A 22691-nucleotide genomic window follows, 5' to 3' on the forward strand; every position below is an offset into this window, starting at 1 on the left:
TGGCTGAGAAGCTAAAACCAAGAATAAAAAAAGATCTCCAACTGCATATAAGTTATTACTCTCAGCTCCCTCCCCCTCCTTACCTCCAAGCCCAAGGTCGACTTCCTGGGCCACCACACCCACACCAGGGGGCCTTCTGACCACACAGGCCCTCTGAAACCTAACACTCCTTCCAAATCTTCCTCTCCGCCTGGTGTTTTTCCAGCAAATTAAATGCTGAGCTCACCTGTGGCTTCAGAGGCCACAACCCCCCACACCCCCAATTGCCCTGCACTTAAGTCAGCTGGTGGTTTTCTTCACCGGGCTCTACTGGGAAGTGACACTGGAGAAGAAGGCAGTGAGGGCGGCAGCACATTCAGAGGGAAGACAGCATCCTTCCTCTTCCTCTCACTGGCACCAAACGTCTGCATTTCGGCAGCAAGTGCCTGTTTTAGGGCAACTTGAAAATGAATAATTCAGCGGTTCCTATTCTACTTGTGAAGTGTTAGACAAACAACTCAGACGGGGCCAGACTTGCTGGCCCCACGAAGACCGTCCCTTCCCTTCATTCTGACATCATCAGACTTGGCCATGAATCTTTAAGAACACCCTTCATCCTGTCTAATCACTAAAATACCACAAAGGAAGTTCACAATCCCCAGACATAGGGAAAAAACCAGAAAGGGTAATTGCAACATCCAGTTCTCCCCTGCAGCCAAGCAAACTACACCAGGGCATCACAGTACTGCTGCACTTTTCAAAAACCCTCTGTATGGATGGTCTCAGTCACATCAGGTTATTACGTAGTTGCACTTTGTATTCAAATCCTCGCCTTCAAAGTATCTTCCTCAGGGAGCTCGACCCTTGACCCCCCAGGTTCCACCTCTAAGAGCCTTACTGATTCTGTGTCTTGTATTAAAGTCACCTTGAATACTTTGTGGAAGTAGGTGTGATGAAACGTTTAAGTTCAACAAACAAACCACCGATCTGGTTTTATCACAGAATTCATTTTGGAAGAATTCAAGTTACTCTTTGAACGTGTCAAACCCTCTTTCATATGTTCATGGTTGGAAACTGTCAGCTGACACAATCTCGAGGACCCTCCATCAGGAAGACACATATAGCAGACAACTGCCTTATGCTCAGCGAGGCTTGTGATTACTGATATATAATGCCATTGTCATTCTGGACAGGAAATGGGATTCAATCACTTTTCAAATGACAGGGGAAGGTGCTCCCCAGGTTTAACCCTTAGAGAAGGACGCCGGTTACCCAGGTGATCAATTTCTGAGTTTAGGAAAAATTAAATAATGTGTTGACAAGACCGTCTATACCTCAAGTTTGTGAAAAGCATTTGCCATATGCTAGGGAATAACGGACTCACCACTAGTTGATAATCCTGCTAAACAGTAGTAGATGCTTTGTGAAGGCAGCAGAAAACTGTGGGAAAATCCAAATAACTTTAAAGAATTCACTGGTGGGAATTTGTAGTTTCAGAGTATTTTGTAAAGGACTGGATCTCATTGCAGACGGAAGAGCCAAGGTTAATAACGTAGGGAAGAGTAACTTGCTGCTACGCTTGACATATAATGTAATAACAGTACAGTACGGTGAGAGAATTTAAAATAAATACATGGTTTCTTTAGTAGGTGTCAGAAGGGCTCACTGGTTCTGCAGCTGACAGTGAATTTCAGTAATGAGAGGAGACAAGACAGGCTGGGCTGGAGAATCGGGACAGTCAGAGTCAATTAATCTTTTCGGTCCTTTATCCTTAAATAGATCAGGAAGTTTATGACAGAGATACTGTGAATTAGAAGAATAAAGTATCAACAATGAAGAAAAACGTAGTTAAGAGAAGAGTTATGTCAGTAAATGTAAACAGGCCAAATTTACCTATAAAATAAAATGCATATTTGAAGAAAACCCCAGAGCTAACAAAATGTAGTAGAAACACCCTTCAAAGGCAAAGACTGACTAGATTTTTTAAAAAGGCTAAGGTAAAGCTTTAAGCTGCACTAGACAATATCATATGTAGCAAAATAACATTACGGAGAAATAAGTCATACTAAAAGGCACAGTAAGTAATAAAGCACGACAAGCTTGGACTTGTCTTCAATCTTAAGGCAAAAAAAAAAAAATCTGTAAAATATATTAATGTAAAAATGTAAAGAAGTCAACTATACAGAAGTGTAATCCTACTAGAAAACATACTACACTGCTCCGAGAATATGACATTTAAGGGATTCCAATGACATGGAATCTGAAAACCAGGCCGCAGTTGAATTTAAATGGAGGGAGTGACTAGAGAGCTTGGTTAACGTGAACAGGACACTTAAAACCACGATTATTCTTCGAGAGAAATAGAGAAATATTCTTCGATGTTCTGGCTGTCACAAAAGGGCCAAATTCACTACTTGTGGGTAATATGATGGTCTCATGCTCATCAAACCCAAAATATTCAGGTAAGCGAATGAACAGAGATGACCTATGAATTCAGCAAAGCTCCATGTTTCTGGTAAAGACAAGAAAGCAATAAACTCCCATATAACACTAATAAATATCCAGAAAATGAAATATAACATCTATCTCGTCTACAACAGGGATGTAAAAACTAAACATGTGGGAATTAAAATAACATGGTATAAATTCCAGCTATAGAAAACTGAATTACGAAATGCTACTGGCAGAGAAAGCTAATGATAACATTTCTTATTTGCAGTTGCATTAAAATAAATAAGTATAAATTTATTTCCTAAGTTGACTTACAAAACTTGTAAAATGACAAGATACATAAAGAAAAATCAGTTATGTCAGTTGTAATTGAAAAATAAAAAATTATTTAAAAAATTATTAAAAAAAAGTAAAGAAAAACAAAAATCAGTTGACCACAATAGCAAAATTTTTTCTTTTTAAGACAAACAAACAAAACCCCTCAACGACAGCAAACTAGTTGTACAAGATATCAAAACAGAAAACGAAGAGACATTATTAAAACAGTATGGTACTTATTATTAGGTTGGTGCAAAAGTAACTGCGGTTTTTGCAATTATTTTTAACCTTGTACATCGCAATTACTTTTGCACCAACCTAATAGAATAAAAAGTTAGATCAATGGAATGAAATTCCAGACAGAAATCCAGAGATATGTGTAATTATTTACATCTGATTTGTCAAATGGTAAACAGTAAAAGAAGGAATCATCACAACTACTGGGCAAACTGCATATTAAAAAGAAGAAGAATATATAGACATAAGTGTATCTTACCTTATATGCTATAATAAATTCCAGACAGGTTAAAGATATAATAAATCATAAAAGAGTAATAAGAAAATGGATTCAGAAGGAAAGACCATTTTCTATTATTGAGACCATATTAAAAATGATTAATGATAAGGCTGATAGGCTCCATCATATATATATATTATGGTATAATTACATATATATATAATACTTCTGGACAATGAAAACCACTAAAACACATATGACAAGAAAAGCAATTGAAAAGTAAAAGTAATGATAAATGTGAGTGGGTAGTTAAAATCAGAACACATGTAGAATTACTACTCAATTCCCACTGCACCCGTGTTCATAGGACATGAGGAAACACGCAGGGTAAATAAGCAGATGGGAAAATGCTGAGTTTTATGCTAACAAATATCAAGTTAAATATCTCTCAGCATGGCAGAGAACAGCAGAAATCGCAGCAGCTCGCCCTTCACTTTCTGGATTTGGTACAGGAGACAAATTTGTTCCCCAGGCCAGACTGGAGCTGGCCCTGGGTTCAACCTCTGAAATTTGGGGTGGGGGCAGGGAGGGAGACCCCAGCACCTGCGGCTGTCACCTGCTGTCATTGCAATGGGTAAAACAATTAAGGAGCCTCATAACAGCATCTCTTTTCCCCTAATGATTTCTCTTTCTGAAAAATATTTTTCTGAACAAAAATTCGTTGTGAAAAACCAAAATAACCAAAATGCCTGTAAATCAAGAATGGTTACATAAACTTGAATTCATCAAGAGAAGAAAATAAGATTTTTGTCATCAAAACGACAATTCAGCAGCTAAGCAGGTATTGTAAAAACTGTATGAAATCATGTCAAGCCAAAAGAATAAAGTATAACACACAAAGTGGACTGTCCTGAGCTCGTCCAGTGAGAACAGCAATGTCCATACATGTGTACACACAGCCGTGCGCACATGAAATATGTAGACAAGTGTGTTCATGATAATAGCACTGGTTAGGTAGTAACAAAACCTCTCGATTTAATTTTTTCCTATAAAGACAGCTAATTATTTAATAGCAAACAGCAGAGACAGATTTAGTGGATGTCCACTTGTATTCGTGGTAGCTGCTAGTTTTCCAACGGGAGCCAGACTAGAGGGTATCGGAGACTTTAGCGGTGATGATGGCGACATTCCCTGAACCCTGCCATAGGCACCACTGAGCACTTTATGCCGAATGGCTCCTTGGAATGCACGGCAGGCAGACGCGATCACAGAACACAACACACAGGCCAGGAGAGGTTAAGTGACTCGCCCGAAGATCTGCCGTTCAATGGAAAGGAGAGCCAGGCAAGCCCCAGATTTGGCCCCTGCACACTCTACCTTCTCTCCATGGGGCTTAGAAGTATGTTTAACTAAAGTCCCACTCTTTAAATTGCTTTAAGGATACACACAATCACAAAGATAGTTCAGAAGGGCGTTATTTTTTTTTTTTCAGAAGGGCGTTTTTTGTTTAACCCTGGTGATTCTGAGCTAAGCTACAGAAGGACTAAGTAAATTCTAATTTAATCTGATGTTCACAATTCAGAAAAGGTTACAGCGAAAGAGTGCCTCTCTTCCCTGTCCCCAGATCTCCTTCCAGAGGTTTTTTTTATTTTTTTGCATTTACAAACAGACATAGCATACTAAACACAAGGGTCTGAACCTTGCTTTTCTCACTTAATGACGTACATTGAAGATCTTTCTGTACTAGTATATAAGAAGCTTCTGCATTCCTTTCGTAAAGAGTAACACAAGAAGGCAGACTAACCTAGCAATCAAAGCTAAGATAAATTCTAGAAGACCAGAAGCAGAAGGACTTGAGCGGTCTTCACCTGGCCCTGCCATGCCTAGCCCCTCACACGGCTTTGGAGACACTTGGATGGTGGGGCTCTCCAGGACCACTGAGTAAATTCCTCCAGGCTTGAACCAGCAACCTGGCTGCATGTCCTGAGAATGACGAATCTGAAAACCCTTCATTTGGTACTTTTACACTTGGCATTGGGACTGCCCTGGGAGAAGTTTGAAGGAGTACGCGAGACAGCACTGCGGAGCCTCACAGAGCTGCCTGCGATGGTTCGAGCTGGTGGGGGCGAGACTGGGGATGGTGCCAGCTGCAGCCATCAGCCACCTTCCACCTGCACCCTCACTTGTGTTGGCTCTTAAGCTGTGCCACTATTCCAAGAACGGTGCTCTTTAGACCTTTCAGTAAAGGGTGGGACATGGTAGCTGTGAGAGCTCCACACGCGATGACATCAGATGATGCAGAGGGATAGCCACACATTTTGGCACACTGACTCACGGATTAGTCCAACACTGACAGACACGTGCCGGGTGCCGGGTGCGGTCAGACCCCTGGGACCCAGAGGCGAGGAACTCCCGCTCCGCTGTGGCAGGTGGATAACCAGATACGCACATCGGACCCACGTAGCGGCCCCACAGCACAAGCCCCCCTGCGCCCGGGGACAGAGACAGGGGCTCCAGGAGAGCCGAAAGGGCAGCGCTATCCTTTTCTCCGTACCTGGACAACTCTTTCCTTAAACCAAGGATCAGTGCTAAAAACGAAACACTGCATCGGAGCTTTCCAAGGTGTGGTCAGCAGACCGCACGCGTGTGTGGAGGGCTGCAGAGCCCTGGGTCCCACTCCAGACCCAGAGTCAGACATTCAGGGTGCGGCCCAGGACTCTCACTGTCAACCAATGCTCCGAGGAATCCCACTCAAGTCCAGGAGTCACTGACCTGTGTAACAAGGGCAAATTGGTCCAATCCCAGGACTTCTGGAGTTGAGGCTGGAGCTAGTACTGATCATTTTCAAGTGTCCACAGTTACAGACGTGCTTAGCTTCCCCCTTGCACATATATCCTCGCCTTCCTAGGAGACATCTGGACTTATCCTGCCTATATTTTCTGATCCAAACGAATTAGAGGAGTTCTCCATTTCAGCACGAGCCTTCTCACATAGGGGAGGGTCCAAGGTTCCCTCTCCTCTAAAATAATCTATGAGTAAATACCCACATTATAAAACAAATAGCAGAGTAAGCACACATGGGTTTGCTTTAATAACCATACAAAACGGAAGCCCAACCACAGGCTTTTACATTTAATTTTCAATCAAGGGGCTTTCCCTGAACACCCATCTATGGCAGCAACTCTCTTCCCCTCACACCCCACTCCTTAATTTTCTGGGCAGCCTTTGACACACCTGAACTTTTACTGTGTGGTAATTTGCTTGTTTGCTTAGCGATTGCCTCCAGGAAGGCAGGGACTTTGTTTTCATTCATTCAACCAACATTTTCTATTTCCCTTATTCTAGGCCCTGGGGATACAGTGGTGAACGAGGTAAGACTCACGGAACTTAGAGTCTAGTGAGCAGAGAGAGACCAGCAAGTCAGGAAACACAGCACGTGTCGTAAGGAAAGAAATGAAGTGGGAAAGGAGGACAGAGACAGCGGGGAAGGAGGCAGATGCTGTCTGCAGGCCGCCGTGGGTCCTGCCTCTGCTTTCAAGAGAAGTGGAAGGGAAGCTGCCTGCAGGGAAGAAGAAAGATATGGAGGATAACGGTTCACTTGGGTTGAGATGCCAATGATAGAATTGTCCAGTAAAGAGCTGAAAACACAGAGCTTTCTCTACTGGGGTATTACTTTTTCTCATTGCTTTGTAAGGTCTCTCTCTTTCTCTCCCTCTCTTTCTTCCTCCCTTCCACCCTCCCCACTCTCTCTCTAAACACACACACGTACACTTTCTCTGTCATACACAATGTAAATATTTTTGTCAGTTTACCTATCCATTCATCCATCTATCAATCAATCATCAGAAAGCTGTTAATTTCCCTTTGTAATTTCTACTGTGGCATTATGGCAAGAAAGATTTTTTCCTATCCCAACATTGCATGTGTCGATGTAAAATTTCTCCTAGTACTTTTATGGTTTTGTGTTTTACATTTAAATATTAAAACATCTAGACTTTATTCTTTTTTTTTTTTTTTTTATTAATTAATTTATTTATTAGTTTCAGGTGTACAAAACAAGGTAATACTTAGACGTTAGACTTTATTCTGCACGAGGCTGAGCTCCCACTCTGTTATATTCTACAAAGATAGCTAATTATTGTGGCACCACTTATTGAAGACTCCATCCTTTTCGAACCTATTTAAACTCAAGCAATTTTTACATACATCTTTTTCTAAGTTGCCCCTCCCTCAATTTTAAAAAATACAGAAAGCTTCTGGAGGGGAAAAAAACCCAATTAACCATGTCTAGACACAGAATTAACTGCTTAACACAACTGGTCCTTTTTCCATTATCAATGACAAATTCTGGATTACTAACTACATTTGGGCTTTCCATGGAAAATGGAGGGTGTCCAGTAATCTTTATATTCTGTAAATCCTACAAATCGTACAGCTTTTTTTAAGGATCGAAATATCACGGAAATGTATCATTATAAAAATAGTCCAACAAAAAGATAAATGAAAAGGTAAAAATACAAGTTATGCAATAAAATTTCAAGAATATGCTGTTTTTGTGCTCCAGGCTATTTTGATACCAGTCCAAACAGTACCTAATTACATTTTTCCCCCAACTCCTTTAGGTTTACCTTTAGGGAAATTAGAGGGCACACGTACAGTCATTTGGGGGTTAATTCTCACTGACGTTCAATGCCTGGAGTCTTTGCTCTGTTCATTAGAGCATTAAATCTGAAAGCTCAGGAGAGCAATGCAGCCGGGCTGCAAGAGTGATGCCAGAAAGTTCTGCATTAAAAATTCATATTGCAGGCTTGCCTCAGAACTTGTCTCTGGCTGGAAGGAGAGCTGGCGGGGAAATATGAGACACCCCACAGTCTTTCTGGCAATTGGAGACATTCCTCAACACACAGCACCTCAGGAAGAGAATGAAAGGGCAAATAAGCCGTGAAGGAAATCAATGATTTCAATTAGCTAGCTCTCTCTAGCTTTCCTACAGCAAGCTTCTCATCCTTAAGGCTGGTTCAAAAAAGTTTTTCTACGATATCCCAGAACAAGAACCCTAGCCATTGTTGCTGGTGCCCAGATATTTGGCACCTCTCTTCATTTGTTTTACACCAGCCCAGAGAGCCCCAAATTCTCCAAGCTAGATGGAGTCAGGTCTCTCCCCAACTCTACAAGCCACCCTGCTGTGCAGCTGGAGGAGACCTCACACAGAACAACGTTAGGAGATGGGTCCTGCACACATGTGACATTTAGATTTCAGAAGATAGCTAATCTCTGGTTATTCACCTCCTTAGTTGATTTTTGGGGACATATTTATTAAGACATTAATAGCTCTGCAACGGTTTGTGCTCCCAACTTTTTGCTTGCAGTACCTGAACGGTAACTAGTTAAGATTTGTATATTCAGAGTCCCTTAGGAAGATATGTGACACAAACAGTGCACTTTACTCTAATAGCCGCAGCATGCTAATACAGAGTAGGTCCTGCAATGCAGACGGACTGGTTTTCCCAAATTCAATGTGGAAAACGGGCTTCTTTACGCTTGGAACAAACCTCACAATGGGGGAAAAGAACATTTTTCCAACGGGCCAGGTAGGCTGCTGGGTGCTCGCAGACAACAGCGGCAGTGGAGCCTGTGGATTAAGGGTGTGTGTCGGTCCTGTGCCTTCGTGCCAGGCACTGCGTGGCATTACTTCATTTCACGTACGAGGAAACTAAGGCTCGCGTAAGGAAACTCAGTGCCCTGGCCAAGGTGACTGCACTCATGGAGTCAGGAATCAAAGCCTGCAGTGACCCTGAGACGTGGGGTTCCCCCCACACTCACACTGTGCCCCCATATTCTGGATGGCGCCTCCCCTGAAGGCCATCCCCCAAAGAGGCTGCACAAGGTCTTCGACCCAGCCGTCATCTAGTCTAGTCCTCCTGTTTTACCAATGAGGGCACTGCTGCTGCCACAGGAGGGGACTTCGAAAGGCTACAACTGGTGACAGCTGGAGTCGCAGGCCTCGCACCTTCCACTGTGCACTGGCCAGAGGACGCTGTAAGGTCCGTCATGTCACAAAGCAGCAGTCTGGTAACGGGGCCCCGTGCCAGTGCTGCTGGGGGCCCTCAGAGAATTCTGGGGGCCACATGCCCTTGTCTGATGATGTGTCACCAGGGAAGCCACCTAAAGTGCTACAGCCACTGGCGGAATATAAATGCACTAAAGAGCAAGTGGGAAGCTTCCTAGTTTAAACCTGTAAAGCAAGGACAGTGGTGTAATAAGTCAGGCTCCCAAACAACAGGGAAATCCACGGGGAACCCCCTCTTTGGTACACCCAATGGATGGAATATGGAGCAGCATGCGTTGCGTTCCGTTTCTGAAGAACAGCTCATGACACGAAAGAAATATTTACGTCAAGTAAAAACCCCTAGAAATGAAAGCTGCATATCAATGTGATGCCACTTGTGAAAGATAAAAGAAAAAATATTATAGTCAATCATATAGTAATAACTCTGCATGGTGTCAGATGGCTACTAGACTTCTCGGGGTTGATTACTGCATAAGTTACATAAATGTCTAATCACTAGGTTGAATGACTTAAACTAATATAATATTGTGTGTCAACTGTAATTGCAAAATGAAAAAGTTAAGCACACACACACTCACAATACATGAAGTGACACATAGAAAAAACACTGGAAGGAAATATGACAAAGTATTAACAAGTTATCTCTGTGCTGTGAGATAATGAGTGATCTATTTAAAAATATTTTAGAAATTTCTAAATTTTGTATAATAAACAGATGAGACATTTTAAATTAGAAATAATAAATGTCCTATAAAAGCAATTAGTCTTCACTGATTTGAGGCATCCTGTGGGAAGGGCAGTTTCTTACTTCTGCCAGCTGTCCTGCGTCCCTTTCCAAAGTGCCTGTAACTGGTCAGCGAGCATCAGACTGAGTTCTCCTCTGACACTTTGGAAGCCAAGAAGACGTGTTGTGTTACAGTGACCTGCGTGGCCACAGCCCTCAGAGCAGCCAGAGACTCCCTGGGGTGAGTCACCCATGCACGGGCTTCTGAAGGAATTTCACTGGTGGCTGAAGGTGGCGAGAATGTTCCAGGCTGGGCCTCCATCATAATGCCTCCTTTTTGAAGCCTTTTAAAGGTTCTGATGGCTCCCGTTTTCCTCTTAGCAGACAACAGCTGCCTTAGTTTGCCCTTCTAGAGAGCAAACAACCTCACTGGTCGTTCACCTCTGCTGTACCCTGATCCACTTGTCTTCACGCTGATTTATTAAGTCAACAAAAGTTGATGAGGTGCTTGAGGAGGGACCAATAGCCGAGCACACGGTACCCAAGAATAAGACAAGGGCCCTCCTCTGTCAACACTGCAGTTAGCAGGAACACACCCACTATCTTACTCGATCCCCCAGTTGCGGAAGCAGGAAGGTACACATTCTAATGCCCATTTTACAGATCACTAGATGCGCTATGATTTCTACAAATGGATGTTTTCTCCCAACAGTCCCCTTACTGTTTCCTTTAGCTTCAAAGGTTCCCCAAGATTTACCTTTATAGTGAATCAGAAAAAGTTTGAGGATCTTTAAAAAAAGCACAATTTTTATAAAACCATGCCAAACCCAGGTGACTGACTAGGAATAATGCTTTTCTCTACAATCCCCTCGTCAAGGATGCTGGATGAATGAGATTGCTATTTCTGTATTGATAAATACATTTACGAGTATACCTGTGCATATAGGACAGCTGTATGTACGCGTGTATGTGTTTTTGTACACAGAGACTGTCTGTGTGCACATCCCATCTGTAACAGCCCCGCCCCCTGTATAGTTCTCGCTGGCACTTGACACAATGCCTGGCATTTCAATGCAGGCCTCTGGTAAGATTAGCTGACGGGAGGAGTAAAGGTGGCCGATTCTCACTGATGCCATGTAATTTGCAGACCCGTGTGGAGTCGATGGAACAGGTGAAGAATCCTTGGCACTCAGAGGAATTTCTACCTGGATTTGAAAACAGGAAGCCACCCCTTTCTTTCTGCCTGGCACCAGGGAGTGGAGAAAACCCCAGATCAGGGCTGTACCACTTAGAGAAGGCAAAACAGCTGCCGTCGGGGCAGAAGCCAAGGAAGGAAGGCTCTTTAGGGCTCACCGGGCATCGGATTTTAGGTGTGAAGCACGATACTGTATAGGGAAAATCCCAGGAATTTCACAATGTGCACACACTCTTTTAGAGATAAGATACAGAAGGAAAAAAAAGTCATCAGTATTCCCTTCAAGCCTGCTTCAGTTCTTTCTAAGGTTTAAGGGACAGTAGGTTCTTTATTCAAGTCCATGCCCTGGAAACCATAAAAGTAGCTGCTTCGCTATTTTTAGGGAAGTTAATCTAACCAGGATAATTGCAGCAACCCGTACTGGAAATTGATGACTAATCAAAACGACAGGAAATAGAAAATTTTACATTCTTAAAGGTACAGCAGAGAGACTCCAGGACACTGAAGTTGATCTTTACAGATTGAACTGGGGGAAGCAAAATTGGTCTAATAAGATAATCAAAATAGTGTGTGAGTCTCAGGCTTCATCGTCTGGGCTCTACCAGGCCCAGTTTCCTGAGTCTTACATATGGAACTGTAAAAAGTTAAATAAAAGAGAAATCAATCTGTTAGGGTAAGTCCAGTGGGGCTTGTGGGTGAGGGACCGAGACCTGAAACCCTTCAGGAAAACCTATCACCCCGTCAGGCTCCCTCAGGCAACACTGCTCCCTTAAGAAGGAAGCACCCACCACAAAGGGACTTGACAGGTCACTATGGTCATGAGCGAGCTGTAGGCTCGGAAAGCACCCATCCCACCGCCATTCTTCCACATCCTGGCGGCATTTCCCACCCGGAGTCCTGTCTTGAGCTGTTGGTTTTGTCATCTTTTCAAATCAAATGTTAGGTCCTTCATGCCCCCCTGCTGGAATGGAATTCCCATAATGTGGGGGTACAGGCTGCCCTAAACAATCTCAGCAGAGCCTTAAGCCAGGCTCACTTGGAAGAGCTTTCTCTGAGCTTACTGCATTTGTGATAAAACATTGGTTATATACTTGAAATAAAGAAAATACTGTAAAATTAACCCAAGTGAAGTTCCTCATAAATGTCTCTTGTAAGGTAATGTGTAAGTACACGTATATACAATGTAGCTCTTTCTAAAAAGCGTATAGGCGAGGAATACAACATGAGTGACCTTAAGAAATACAAATTTTACTGGCAGGAACGGTTTGGGAGGTGCAAATTCTCCTAAGACTAACATTAGCTATAAAAAAATGTAGCATATTTCAGTGCGATTCAATATTTTCTTTCATCGGAGGCTCAGAGCCTCAGTCCACAAGTTAAGAGGAATGTAATAAGCTGACTGTATGTGTTAACTGAAGTTAGCACCCAGGATTCTAAGGAACAGAGCGAAGAGATGGCAGCAGACTTGTGCAGAAATGGGGATTCCTACACTTGCACCCAGACAACTAGTATCCTGCCGGGAGAGCTGCATTCCTCCCGCAGTGTGCAGCTCAACCCAAATCCAAGAACTACTGAACAGCTGCGAGAGATGGGCGCACAGACCAGGGCCAGGGTGAGCAGCCGGGCCGCTCGGTGGGCCGCTGCTGGGTGCCAACAGCAGCGTGTCCACTCCAAGGCCATCGCGGGGAACCATTTAGGTATTCAGATCCACACCATTCTGCTTTGCTAGCATCTCCAAATTAACATCAATTAGGCCGCTAAGTCTCCATTTGCTAAGAGAAGGGGTAAGATCTATACACAGGGTGACCATCAGAGAGGAGGTATTTTTTAACTAAAAAAAAAAAGAAAAAGGCAGAGAAATAATTCATTTATTTAACCCAGAATCAGTTATAATCTGAAACCCTGCAATCCTCTTACACAACAACTGTTTTGGCAAACCCTGCTATGTTCCAGCAAATATTAAACTGTGCTTGCCATTTGTCTAAGGAATCTTGCATTAATAAACATGAAGAAGAACACTTTTACCTCCCACTCTCAATGACAGGACCAAACAAAGACCAGCTGTATTCATCAATGGGTCCTTGTTGTGCACAGAAAGGCTAATTACATTTTGCTTCAAGCCTACACACGGAAAACTTTACTGCTGCCGGCCCGGCCCAGTCAGCTTGTGCTGTCCCAGCTGACGCAGGGCGACGGCTGTACACAATACATCGGAGGCTTGGAAGAGCCTCGTGCCTTCGACCTGCAGCCTTCTTTCCAAAATGGGGATGAGGGATGGTCACCCCAGTGACATCTCCCAGCAGCAGAGAGGCAGAGGCAACATGTACTCCTTAAACCTCATGGGGAGATGATGCCAATAAAGTCAGTCTTCTCCAAGGCCTGCTAATTTCAGAAAAGCACCCCAAGCCCTATTGTGGGGTTGCCTGGAATAGCTTCCATTATTATGGTGCTGTCACTGTGCTAGGTGTAACACATACCCTGGCTGTACTCTTCACAACCACCCATGCTTTGCCTATTATGCCCATTGTACAGGTGAGAAAAGTGAGACAGAGGTCAGTGAGCTTTTCCCAGATCACACAGGGAGAGAGAGTACTGGACTCCCGTGATTCACACTCAGGTCAGTCTTCTCCAAAGCCCACGTTCCCCTATGCCTCCCAACCTCCTTCCTGCATTTTCTGTCAACAAATATTTAAGAATCCCTCCTTTTGAAGACAGAAAGTAAACTGTTTTGAAATGTTTTAAGATCATTTGTGAAAAGATTTGCCCCTGGTGGGCTTATATTCATATGTATTAACGAAAAGATGCGTAATCTAATAAAATATATGTAGGTTAGGGCTGAAGCAGATGGCAGAGTGACAAACCTTTCCCAGAAAATAAAAGGGGAGAGGAATGCAGAGGGGGAAGCTTCATATTGGATCCCAAGACTGAAGCAATCGCCTCTAAAGATAAAAGAAAGTAGCAATTATTATCTCAGTCCATTCTCTACATTTTTTGTGGATTACTTCTCTGTAACCATTTACAGTAAGCGTTTGGCCTTAGGCTGCCTTTTGTTAGCATCTGTCCATTTCTGATTTGGGAACTGCCTGATCCCTGTCTGAACCTAAGTCCAGCCCCCGGCACCCACGGTGCCCACTTTGCCGCTACGGAGAAGCCATTTAGGACTTCTGGCTGGTCTTGCAGAAGAGCAGCCTTGCCAGCCTTGTGTTTCCACAAACTGCAGTCCTTTGGGCTCCAGGAAGTCCTCACCTTAACTCATCTTCCATCCTCAAATCACACGTCAGCTCCTTCTGGAAGGCTTCCTTGATAATTCTTTCCTTTTGCTCCAGCTGGGTAGGATCCTGAGCTGGAGACCTGCCATTCCCATCTCCAGCCTCTCCTGCCCACCTGTCTCCCTGGGGGCTGCCCTCTGGCTTCTGAGTTTACCAAGAGGAGTCCAGCAGGGGAGGGGAGGTAAGGTCAGGGGTTTCTGGTGCGGCCCTGGATCTCTCCACCCTGTCTAAGGCCACAGCTCCTCTCAAACCCGGGTATGCTAGAGCCTGCCCAGTGCTCACCAGGGATGCCAGATTCCCTTAATGGCTTCCCTCTTCCCAGGCCACGCCACGGGGGGCAAACAGTCCCAATGTTAAACTGTCTCTGGTTGCCCTCATTGGAGTGTGCCATCTGTCTTCTACAGAGACCCTGACTGGCACAGGTACCCGTGCTAACTAATGTCCCAGCAGTGATCACACTGGATTGCAATGGCTTTTCTCTCCCCGAGCCTTTTCTCCCAGGATTTCCAGAGCCCAGCACAGGTCTATGCACAAAGGAGACCTCCCAAGAGCGTCTGCTGGATTAATGAGTGGACCTGTTATCTGAGTCATGCCCATCATGTACCGTCAGGCTTGTCCTCTCCACACGCACACGTGCACACCACACCCTGCCTCCCCACTCACAACTGGAGAAGACAAGAGAATTTCCTGCTATTATCACAGTAGCGGACACACCCCAGGAACGCCCATGCCTCCGTCAGCAGTTGTGACAACAGCCAGTCCTGAGGCAAAGCATTTTTACAACACAGCAATCAACCCCTATACTTTTTGATTCAATTTTCTGGTTCTGGGTGAGAGAAGTGAATCATCCCGCAGTGTCAGCCTGGCCCATAGCAAAGCCAGAAGAGGGTGGGGACAAGGGCTAAGACGTCCCTTCCTGTTCTGTCTCCCAGTGACTTCCTGCCACCATCCTGTTCCCTACCTAAGAAAGACGAAAACCTGCGAGTGGAGGACAATTTACGTCTTTACTAGACGGCTGTTCTCTGCTGTTGTCTCCTCAACCCCTAAAGCAAACCAACCAGACAGACATAAATTTTCCATGTGGCTTTGCAGAAGTCCAAAAAGAAAATCAAACATGATCAATCTAGACCAGGGACAGTATTTAGTCGCCGTGTGACAAGTGGCACTTGTTTGCTGTCAAGTCTCAGCAGTTGCAGTAGGACACGGTATGTCATCGGGCAATTTGTTTCCTCCAAGAAGGTGTGTGTCCACGTCCGTCCCCGTCCACGGCTGACAGCACCCGCCCAGGGGCACGGCGACAGCACGGCAGGGGACACCATGTCTGGAAGCAGAACTTCACAACACTGCCAGAGCAGTGGCTTTCAAAGTGGGTTTTCACTGAGATCCACACGAAGAACTGTATCTTACTTGGTGACCCAGTAACTAGATGTTTACGTTTTTATATTTATATACATAATTAAAACAAAAGCATCGCAAAACAAAACCTAACTTTACTATGTACCACGAGCCATGACTTTTCTGTTCGATTCTATTATTTTGTTTTATATTCTATTTTATTACCCAACTAGCTTGTTGCCACTCACTAAACTGATTTTACAAGTGTGACCCACAGCTTGAAAAACACTGGCGGCAACAAAAAGACAAACAATCCGATTAAAAAGTGGGCAGAGGACATGTACAGGAACTTCTCCCAATAAGATGTACAAATGGCCAACAGATATATGAAAACATGCTCACCTTCACTGCTATTAGGGAAACGGAAATCAAAACCACAGTGAGATATCACCTCACCCCAGTCAGAATGGCTATCATCAACAAGACAGATAGTAACGAGCGTTGGAGAGGCTGTGGAGAAAAAGGAACCCTCACACACTGTTGGTGGGAATGCAGACTGGTGCAGCCGCTATGGAAGGCAGTGTGGAGGTTCCTCAGAAAATTAAGAATAGAATTACCATATGACCCAGCAGTCCCTCTTCTGGGTATCTACCCAAAAAATCTGAAAACATTTATCCATAAAGACACGTGTGCTCCAATGTTCATTGCAGCTTTGTTTACGGTGGCCAAGACATGGAAACAACCAAAGTGTCCTTCGATAGATGAATGGATAAAGGAGATGTGAGATATACACTCGCGCACAATGGAATACTATCGTATTTTGCTGTGTATAATGTGCACTTTTTTGCCCAAATTTGTGTGGAGAAAAATAAGGGTGCGCATTATACATGGGTAGTACTGATTCTGTATCTAGATTATGTTTTTAATTCTTTTATTTATGCTTATGAATTAAAAGTGTACCTCTAGAAAGCAATAACGACATCCATATGCAAAATAATACTGTGGAATACGATAATCGGTTTTGTTGCACTTACGAGGAACTTGCAACGAAAGTAATTTCAGCCAACGATCAATGAAATGAAAATGAGGAGCGACGTGTTGTTGTCCACAGAGTAAGCAGCGCGCCACATCTCTTCCTACACTTTAGGCGGGAGCTTGTGATCTAGCTGCTATTTTTACAAAAATTTTTGGAAAATTAAAATGAAAGATTTCTGCTGTGAAAGTTTGGGCCAAAAATGTGGGTGCGCATTATATACGGGAGTGCATTATACATGGCAAAATACGGTACTCAGCATTAAGAAAAGATGAAATACTGCCATTTGTGACAACATGGATGGATCTTGAGATTATTATGCTAAGTGAAATAAATCAGACAGGAAAAGTTGAGAACCATATGATTTCACTCATATGTGGGAAAGAAAACTGAAGGCCACAAAGAAACAAGACAAGCAAATAAAGAAACAAAAACTCATAGACACACACAACAATTTAGTGGTTACCAGAGGGAAAAAGGGGGTGGGGAGATGCTAGAAGAGGGTAAAGAAGTTTAAATATACGGTGATGGAAGGAGAATTTACTGTGGGTGGTGCACACAATGAGATATATATGTAGATGATGTGATACAGAATTGTACACTTGAAACCTATGTAGTGTTGTTGACTGTTGTCAACAATAAATTTTAATGACTAAAAAAAAGAAAAAAGATAAACATTGGCTTAGAAGCTGGTTGCACAAAAGTTTTTTTCTTAAGTGCATAACAAAGCAAACTTTGGTCATAGATACATAAGATGTACCTATGCCTTTTAGAAAGAGGTGTCGATTAATAAATATAAAATAAATTAATGGAAGCTGGTGAAATAATCCAATATTGCCGTACCAAAGTCACTATGAATTTTGTCAACAGTAAAAGGATGTGGATAAGAACGAATAAACCAAGGAATTAGCATATCGTCTATAGATCAAACTATTTTAGAAAAGAAATGCTACAAACTAAAGACAGAGCTATGTGTCAGAGTAAAATATTATAACTTAAAAAATCTAATTTACTGAGAAAAGGAGGTTACCTAGTAGAATACAGTCTAGGCAGAAATAATAGAAAACCAAGATGACAGGCTGGCAGAAAAGGAAATGCAGACCCAGACAGACACTGAGGAGCATCAAGGTGACAGCGGCTGGTGTGCTTTCTGGCCAGGTTATACTCTGGAGTGGGGCAGGAACTCTCGGGCTGGCAGTCTGGGGGGCAGGGGGAGACACATATCTGCCAGCCCGTTGACAGTGATGCCCTGGATTGCAGGAGTTAATGCCAGAGCCACCGGTTTTCACAGTGAAATTTTAACATTTACCACACCTTAAATCAGTTCATTCTGTACCACAGAAAGTCATATTTCAACACACAGAAAGAAGAGGGTAAAATGACCTGGCAATTTCCACAGGTATTAGACGCGCCAGCAGGCCAGCGAGAGCTGCTGAGATTGATCAGGGTATTTTAGTCTTTGTGCAGAAGTTCTGTGCTCATGATCCAAATCGGTCTGACTATCTGGCCTGGGCAGCTGGGCTCTCAAAGTCTCAAGCTATTAAACAACCCAGAACAAAGGTCAGGCCCTCCCCCACGTGCCCTCAGTGCAGCTGGCCCAGTAGCACCCCAAAGGCCAAGGGTGAGCGTGGTGAGACAGAGGGATGCTGATAGCAGCACCTCACATAGAATAGGAACCTGGGAGGAGGGTGGCGCTATTTAGAGGCACCTCACCACCCCACACTCACTAAGGCCCACTGAGGCAGCCTGAAACACAGCTGGGGGCATGTGGGTTTCTGCGGGAGATGGGAAGAGGCTCCCAGACAGCAAAATGTGGTTCAAACTCTAGCCTGGCCTTACCTGTCTGGACTTCAGTAGAGGAGGCCATGGCTAGGAACAATCCCTGTGGCTTTACCTTTCTTGATTTGTCAACATTATTTCTCCTTTTCTGGGTTCTGCATGGAGGGTGGGCTGGCAAGAAGTGATCACTGATTTCCTACTCACAAGAGCCTTGTGTGATACACCTGCCCAAATATGAATGCTGCTATATTTACGTGTCTGCACAGGGACGTCCAGTGCTGTAAGGTGTGACGTGGGTAAATATACCTGTGTGGGAACGACAGACTTGGGCACTGGTACATAGAAGGTGATGCGATTTGTACAGACAGAGTTCCACAAAATGCCCCATGAACGCGTATCACATCTTCTATAAGTTGACTCTTCCAAACCTTCTTAGTAAAAGACACAGTGTTGACCAGGCTTCACAAAAATTAAGTGAAAGTTTCACAGAACAATCCTCGGGTATTAAACTGACAACACAAGGAAATGGGAATGACACTATATTTCTTACAGTGGCTCAGAGGCCAAGCGCCTTCTAAAGCCCGTACCGCTCTGCGAGAGCAAAGCAGGGAAAATCTTTTATGGATTAGCAACATCAGGTGAGACCTGATCAAACACATGCAGACGGAGAAGGCCAGGCAGAGACTTACTTGGCAGTAATTTCTTCATCATATTTGGTTTTCAGGTCAAATAATTCTGTTCGAGTTTTTTCCAGGGCTGAAAGGCAGAAGGCATAACACCATGATATAAGATACTACTGTTTAAATTAAATTTAATAAGGAACAGTATACAAGCAATATATTCCCATTTCAAGAGTCAAAGATGACAAAAGTTCTTAGAATGGAACAGAAAATCCCTTTCACTTCTACCTCATTGCATCGCATAATCACTCTTAATAGTGTGTAGATTCCCTTCTTTTAAATATATTTTGTTATTTAAAAAATGTTAACATATATAACTGCACATATATGCATATTTTTTTCATCCCCCATAAATAGGATGATACAAATATTCTCTGAGACGTGTCTTTCCCCTAAGCAGAATGGCACAAAATCGCTCCAGGTCAAGACGCAGGAGTATCAGTAACAATCAGCTCTGGTATAGAGGAGCCTGCCACATGCCAGGCACTTTGGGGTACCTAGAAGTGGAGGGGCTAGGGTGAGGAGCTAGACATCCCAACTTCCGATCGATACCACCCAGCTGGCCTCCCAAAGAGCAAATTACATTCCCATTAATACTACGAGTGTGACTATTTTCCTATACTCTCATCAATACCGAATATTATGAATTAAAATTTTTTCTGACAGTCTGATAGACAAAACAGTCTTTCACTGATTTAATGAACATCTCCTTGACTGTTAAACACTGCCCGTTCACTTCCTTAGCTCCTTGTTCTACTGGACTGTTGATCTGTTTTTACTGATTTGTAGGAAGCCTTTATATATTTTGAGTATTCATTTGTCTGTTAAATTTGTTGGGATTATTTTCTCCTACTCTGTCTTTTATGTTTTAACTTGGACTATGTCTTCTAATACTTTCCCCCCACATTTAAATTAAATATATAGTGCTGTTTCCCTTTCAGAACACAAAGAAAAAGGAAACAATGATTAAAAATTTAGCATAGCCTTTTTTGGTATCTTTTAAATTTTAAAGGTCTGTTCTTACTGTTCTCCTTAAGTTCACTTAGGGTAGAAATAAGCGTTTTTTCCCTAATATTGTTCCAAATGTCAATTCTTGACAGTTAGTGATTTAGATACGTTGGTTGGAAAAAGAGCAGGAAGAAAGGATGTATCATGGAAGGGATAGAGATGTAATTCAGATCCTCCCACTTCAACACTAATAACTCAACATGGGTGACTAACAGGAGTCAAGGTAGAGAAGCTGGGGCTCCCCTCCTCCAGGCTCAGCACGGGCAGGACAACAGGTATCAGAGAGGACCTGGGGGGACCTGGAGAGCGACCAAACTCCCCCCATTTCAGTCTTCCCTGCATCAACTTGACTAGGATGAAGAATGTCACACCTGTTTGAAGAGTCTGAACTTTATGTTCTGCTTCCTCCAGCTTTGAGGTGGTAGAAATCTGTGTCTCTTGCAGCTTTCTGAAAAGAGAATAAAGCCAAATTGGTCATCTTGTTTACCAATGCAAACAGCTTGCATTTTGGAGCTACGACAATCAGCTATCTTCCCTGGAACACACAGCTGGCGACAGGCACGCGATCAGGTACCACTTGTAACCCACGAGCACAGTGGAGCCCGCTCACTGATCCTGCACACCCCAACTTTGTACCCACGTGGTACATAACATGAAGTGCGCCACCTCTGGGACTTGACGGGTGGTAACTGATATAGATAGAAGGTTATCCTAAATGTAACTTGTTCTTGAAATGCCAGATATAAAAAAAAAAGAAAAATCATCATCATGCACTCATTGTTTTCTGAAGTTAGCCCACGAAGAATGATACATTTACATCTTGCTGACACACTGAAGGAATTTGTTGGAATAAAGGATGTGCTAAATAGACGTGACAGCTGTTCCATTTCTGTTATAATGGAATGCGAATGCAACTGTCATACCTAATGGGGGACATTTTGAATGTTTTAAACTACACTCCACATATTTTTATTTCCCATGACATCCAAATGAATTCCCTGGTCAATAAATAGCATTCCCGCCTCCTAACCTGTAGAAAATTCTCTAAAAATAAGTTTATTATTTTTATATCATATGAACATAACACATGCTCTCATAATAATAAACCTAGGAATACAGAAAAGTAGGAATAATAGTTTTAAAAAAAATCACCCGAATTTCAATCACCTATGGAAAAGGACCGATCACACTTTCATATATTCCAATTACAAAACGACCGTTAACATATGCTCTGACTTAAAAAAACACACAGAACACAAATATTATAAGAGCATGGAAGGTAAAATGTCCTTTCCCTTCCTTGGCTCCATTTCTTCTTCAGATAGAGTTCCTTCGTAGTCTTCTAAAATATTTCTACATGTACAGAAATATAAAGTAATATGCAATATACTATAGTGTAATATACTCTTATAGGTAATATACAGTAGTATGATAGAAACTCAGGTAATATACCACAGTGTAATATACATTCATGTAATTTACTATATAGTATAATTCATGTAATATGCTATAATTTAATACACTCATATATAATACTACTATAGTGTAATGTAAATACATGTAATATACTGTAGTGTAATACACACTCATATGTAATATACTATAGTGTAATATATACACTGCTCTCCCCTTTCCTTTAGGACAAAAGGGATGGTAGCAGACATGGTATTCTGAAGCTTGCTTTTCCATTCATCTCCATACTTTGGAAATGTTCTACTCCAGCATATACAATTCTCCTTCATTCTTATTAAATAATTGACTTAACCAAGGCTATAAACATTTAGCTTGTTTATCCTTTCTTTCTACAAAGAATTCTGCAATGATCACTATGTAGGTTTGTTGCATAATTCTGAGAATGAATTTGTTGGATAACAATGGGCAAAAGGTATGTGCAATTTTGTTTGTTTTGATAGATGTTGAGAAACTTCCCAACAAAAAAACCTCACAAATTTAAACTCCCTCTAATAACACATGAGAATCTGTTTTCCGATATCAATACTGGATAAAGTTAAACTTACTTTTACTGCTTATTGCCTTTGCCCATTTTTTTGTATCGGTGATTTTTTTATTACTTTGTAAGAGCTCTTTTTATATTAAAAAATTAGCCCCTTTTCTTACGTGCTGCTGATACTTCTTTCCAGTCTCTGATGCTTTAAAAATGTTGTTTATTGGTATTTGTTTTTAAAAATCTATTTTAAATTTTACGTAGTTATATTTAGATAACTTTCCTTTTATGCTTACAGATATTCCCCACTCCAAAATTATTTAAAAAAAAATATTTGCCCAAGTTTTCTTCCACTATGTACATGATTTAATCGTTAATATTTAGATCCAAGATCCATTTCAATTTTTTTCATTTAAAGAAGGAGGTAAAGGTCTAGCTTTGTCCTCCA

General features: G+C 42.5%; 1 protein-coding gene across 4 annotated transcripts in view; it reads right to left on the bottom strand.

Annotated features, from left to right (window-relative positions):
• The window catches only part of CUX1 (cut like homeobox 1), a 349252-nt gene that overhangs the window by 111462 nt on the left and 215099 nt on the right, over nucleotides 1–22691 (bottom strand). For all 4 annotated transcript variants that reach the window (XM_081054322.1, XM_081054323.1, XM_081054321.1 and 1 more), the window contains exons 7-8: nucleotides 20670–20746; nucleotides 19300–19366 (exon numbers count right to left, since the gene is read on the bottom strand). In XM_081054322.1, coding sequence (XP_080910448.1) covers nucleotides 19300–19366; nucleotides 20670–20746 — 144 coding nt within the window. The remainder of the gene's footprint in view (nucleotides 1–19299; nucleotides 19367–20669; nucleotides 20747–22691) is intronic.

The sequence above is a fragment of the Rhinolophus hipposideros genome, assembly GCF_964194185.1.
Source record: "Rhinolophus hipposideros genome assembly, chromosome: 7".
NCBI lineage: Eukaryota > Metazoa > Chordata > Mammalia > Chiroptera > Rhinolophidae > Rhinolophus > Rhinolophus hipposideros.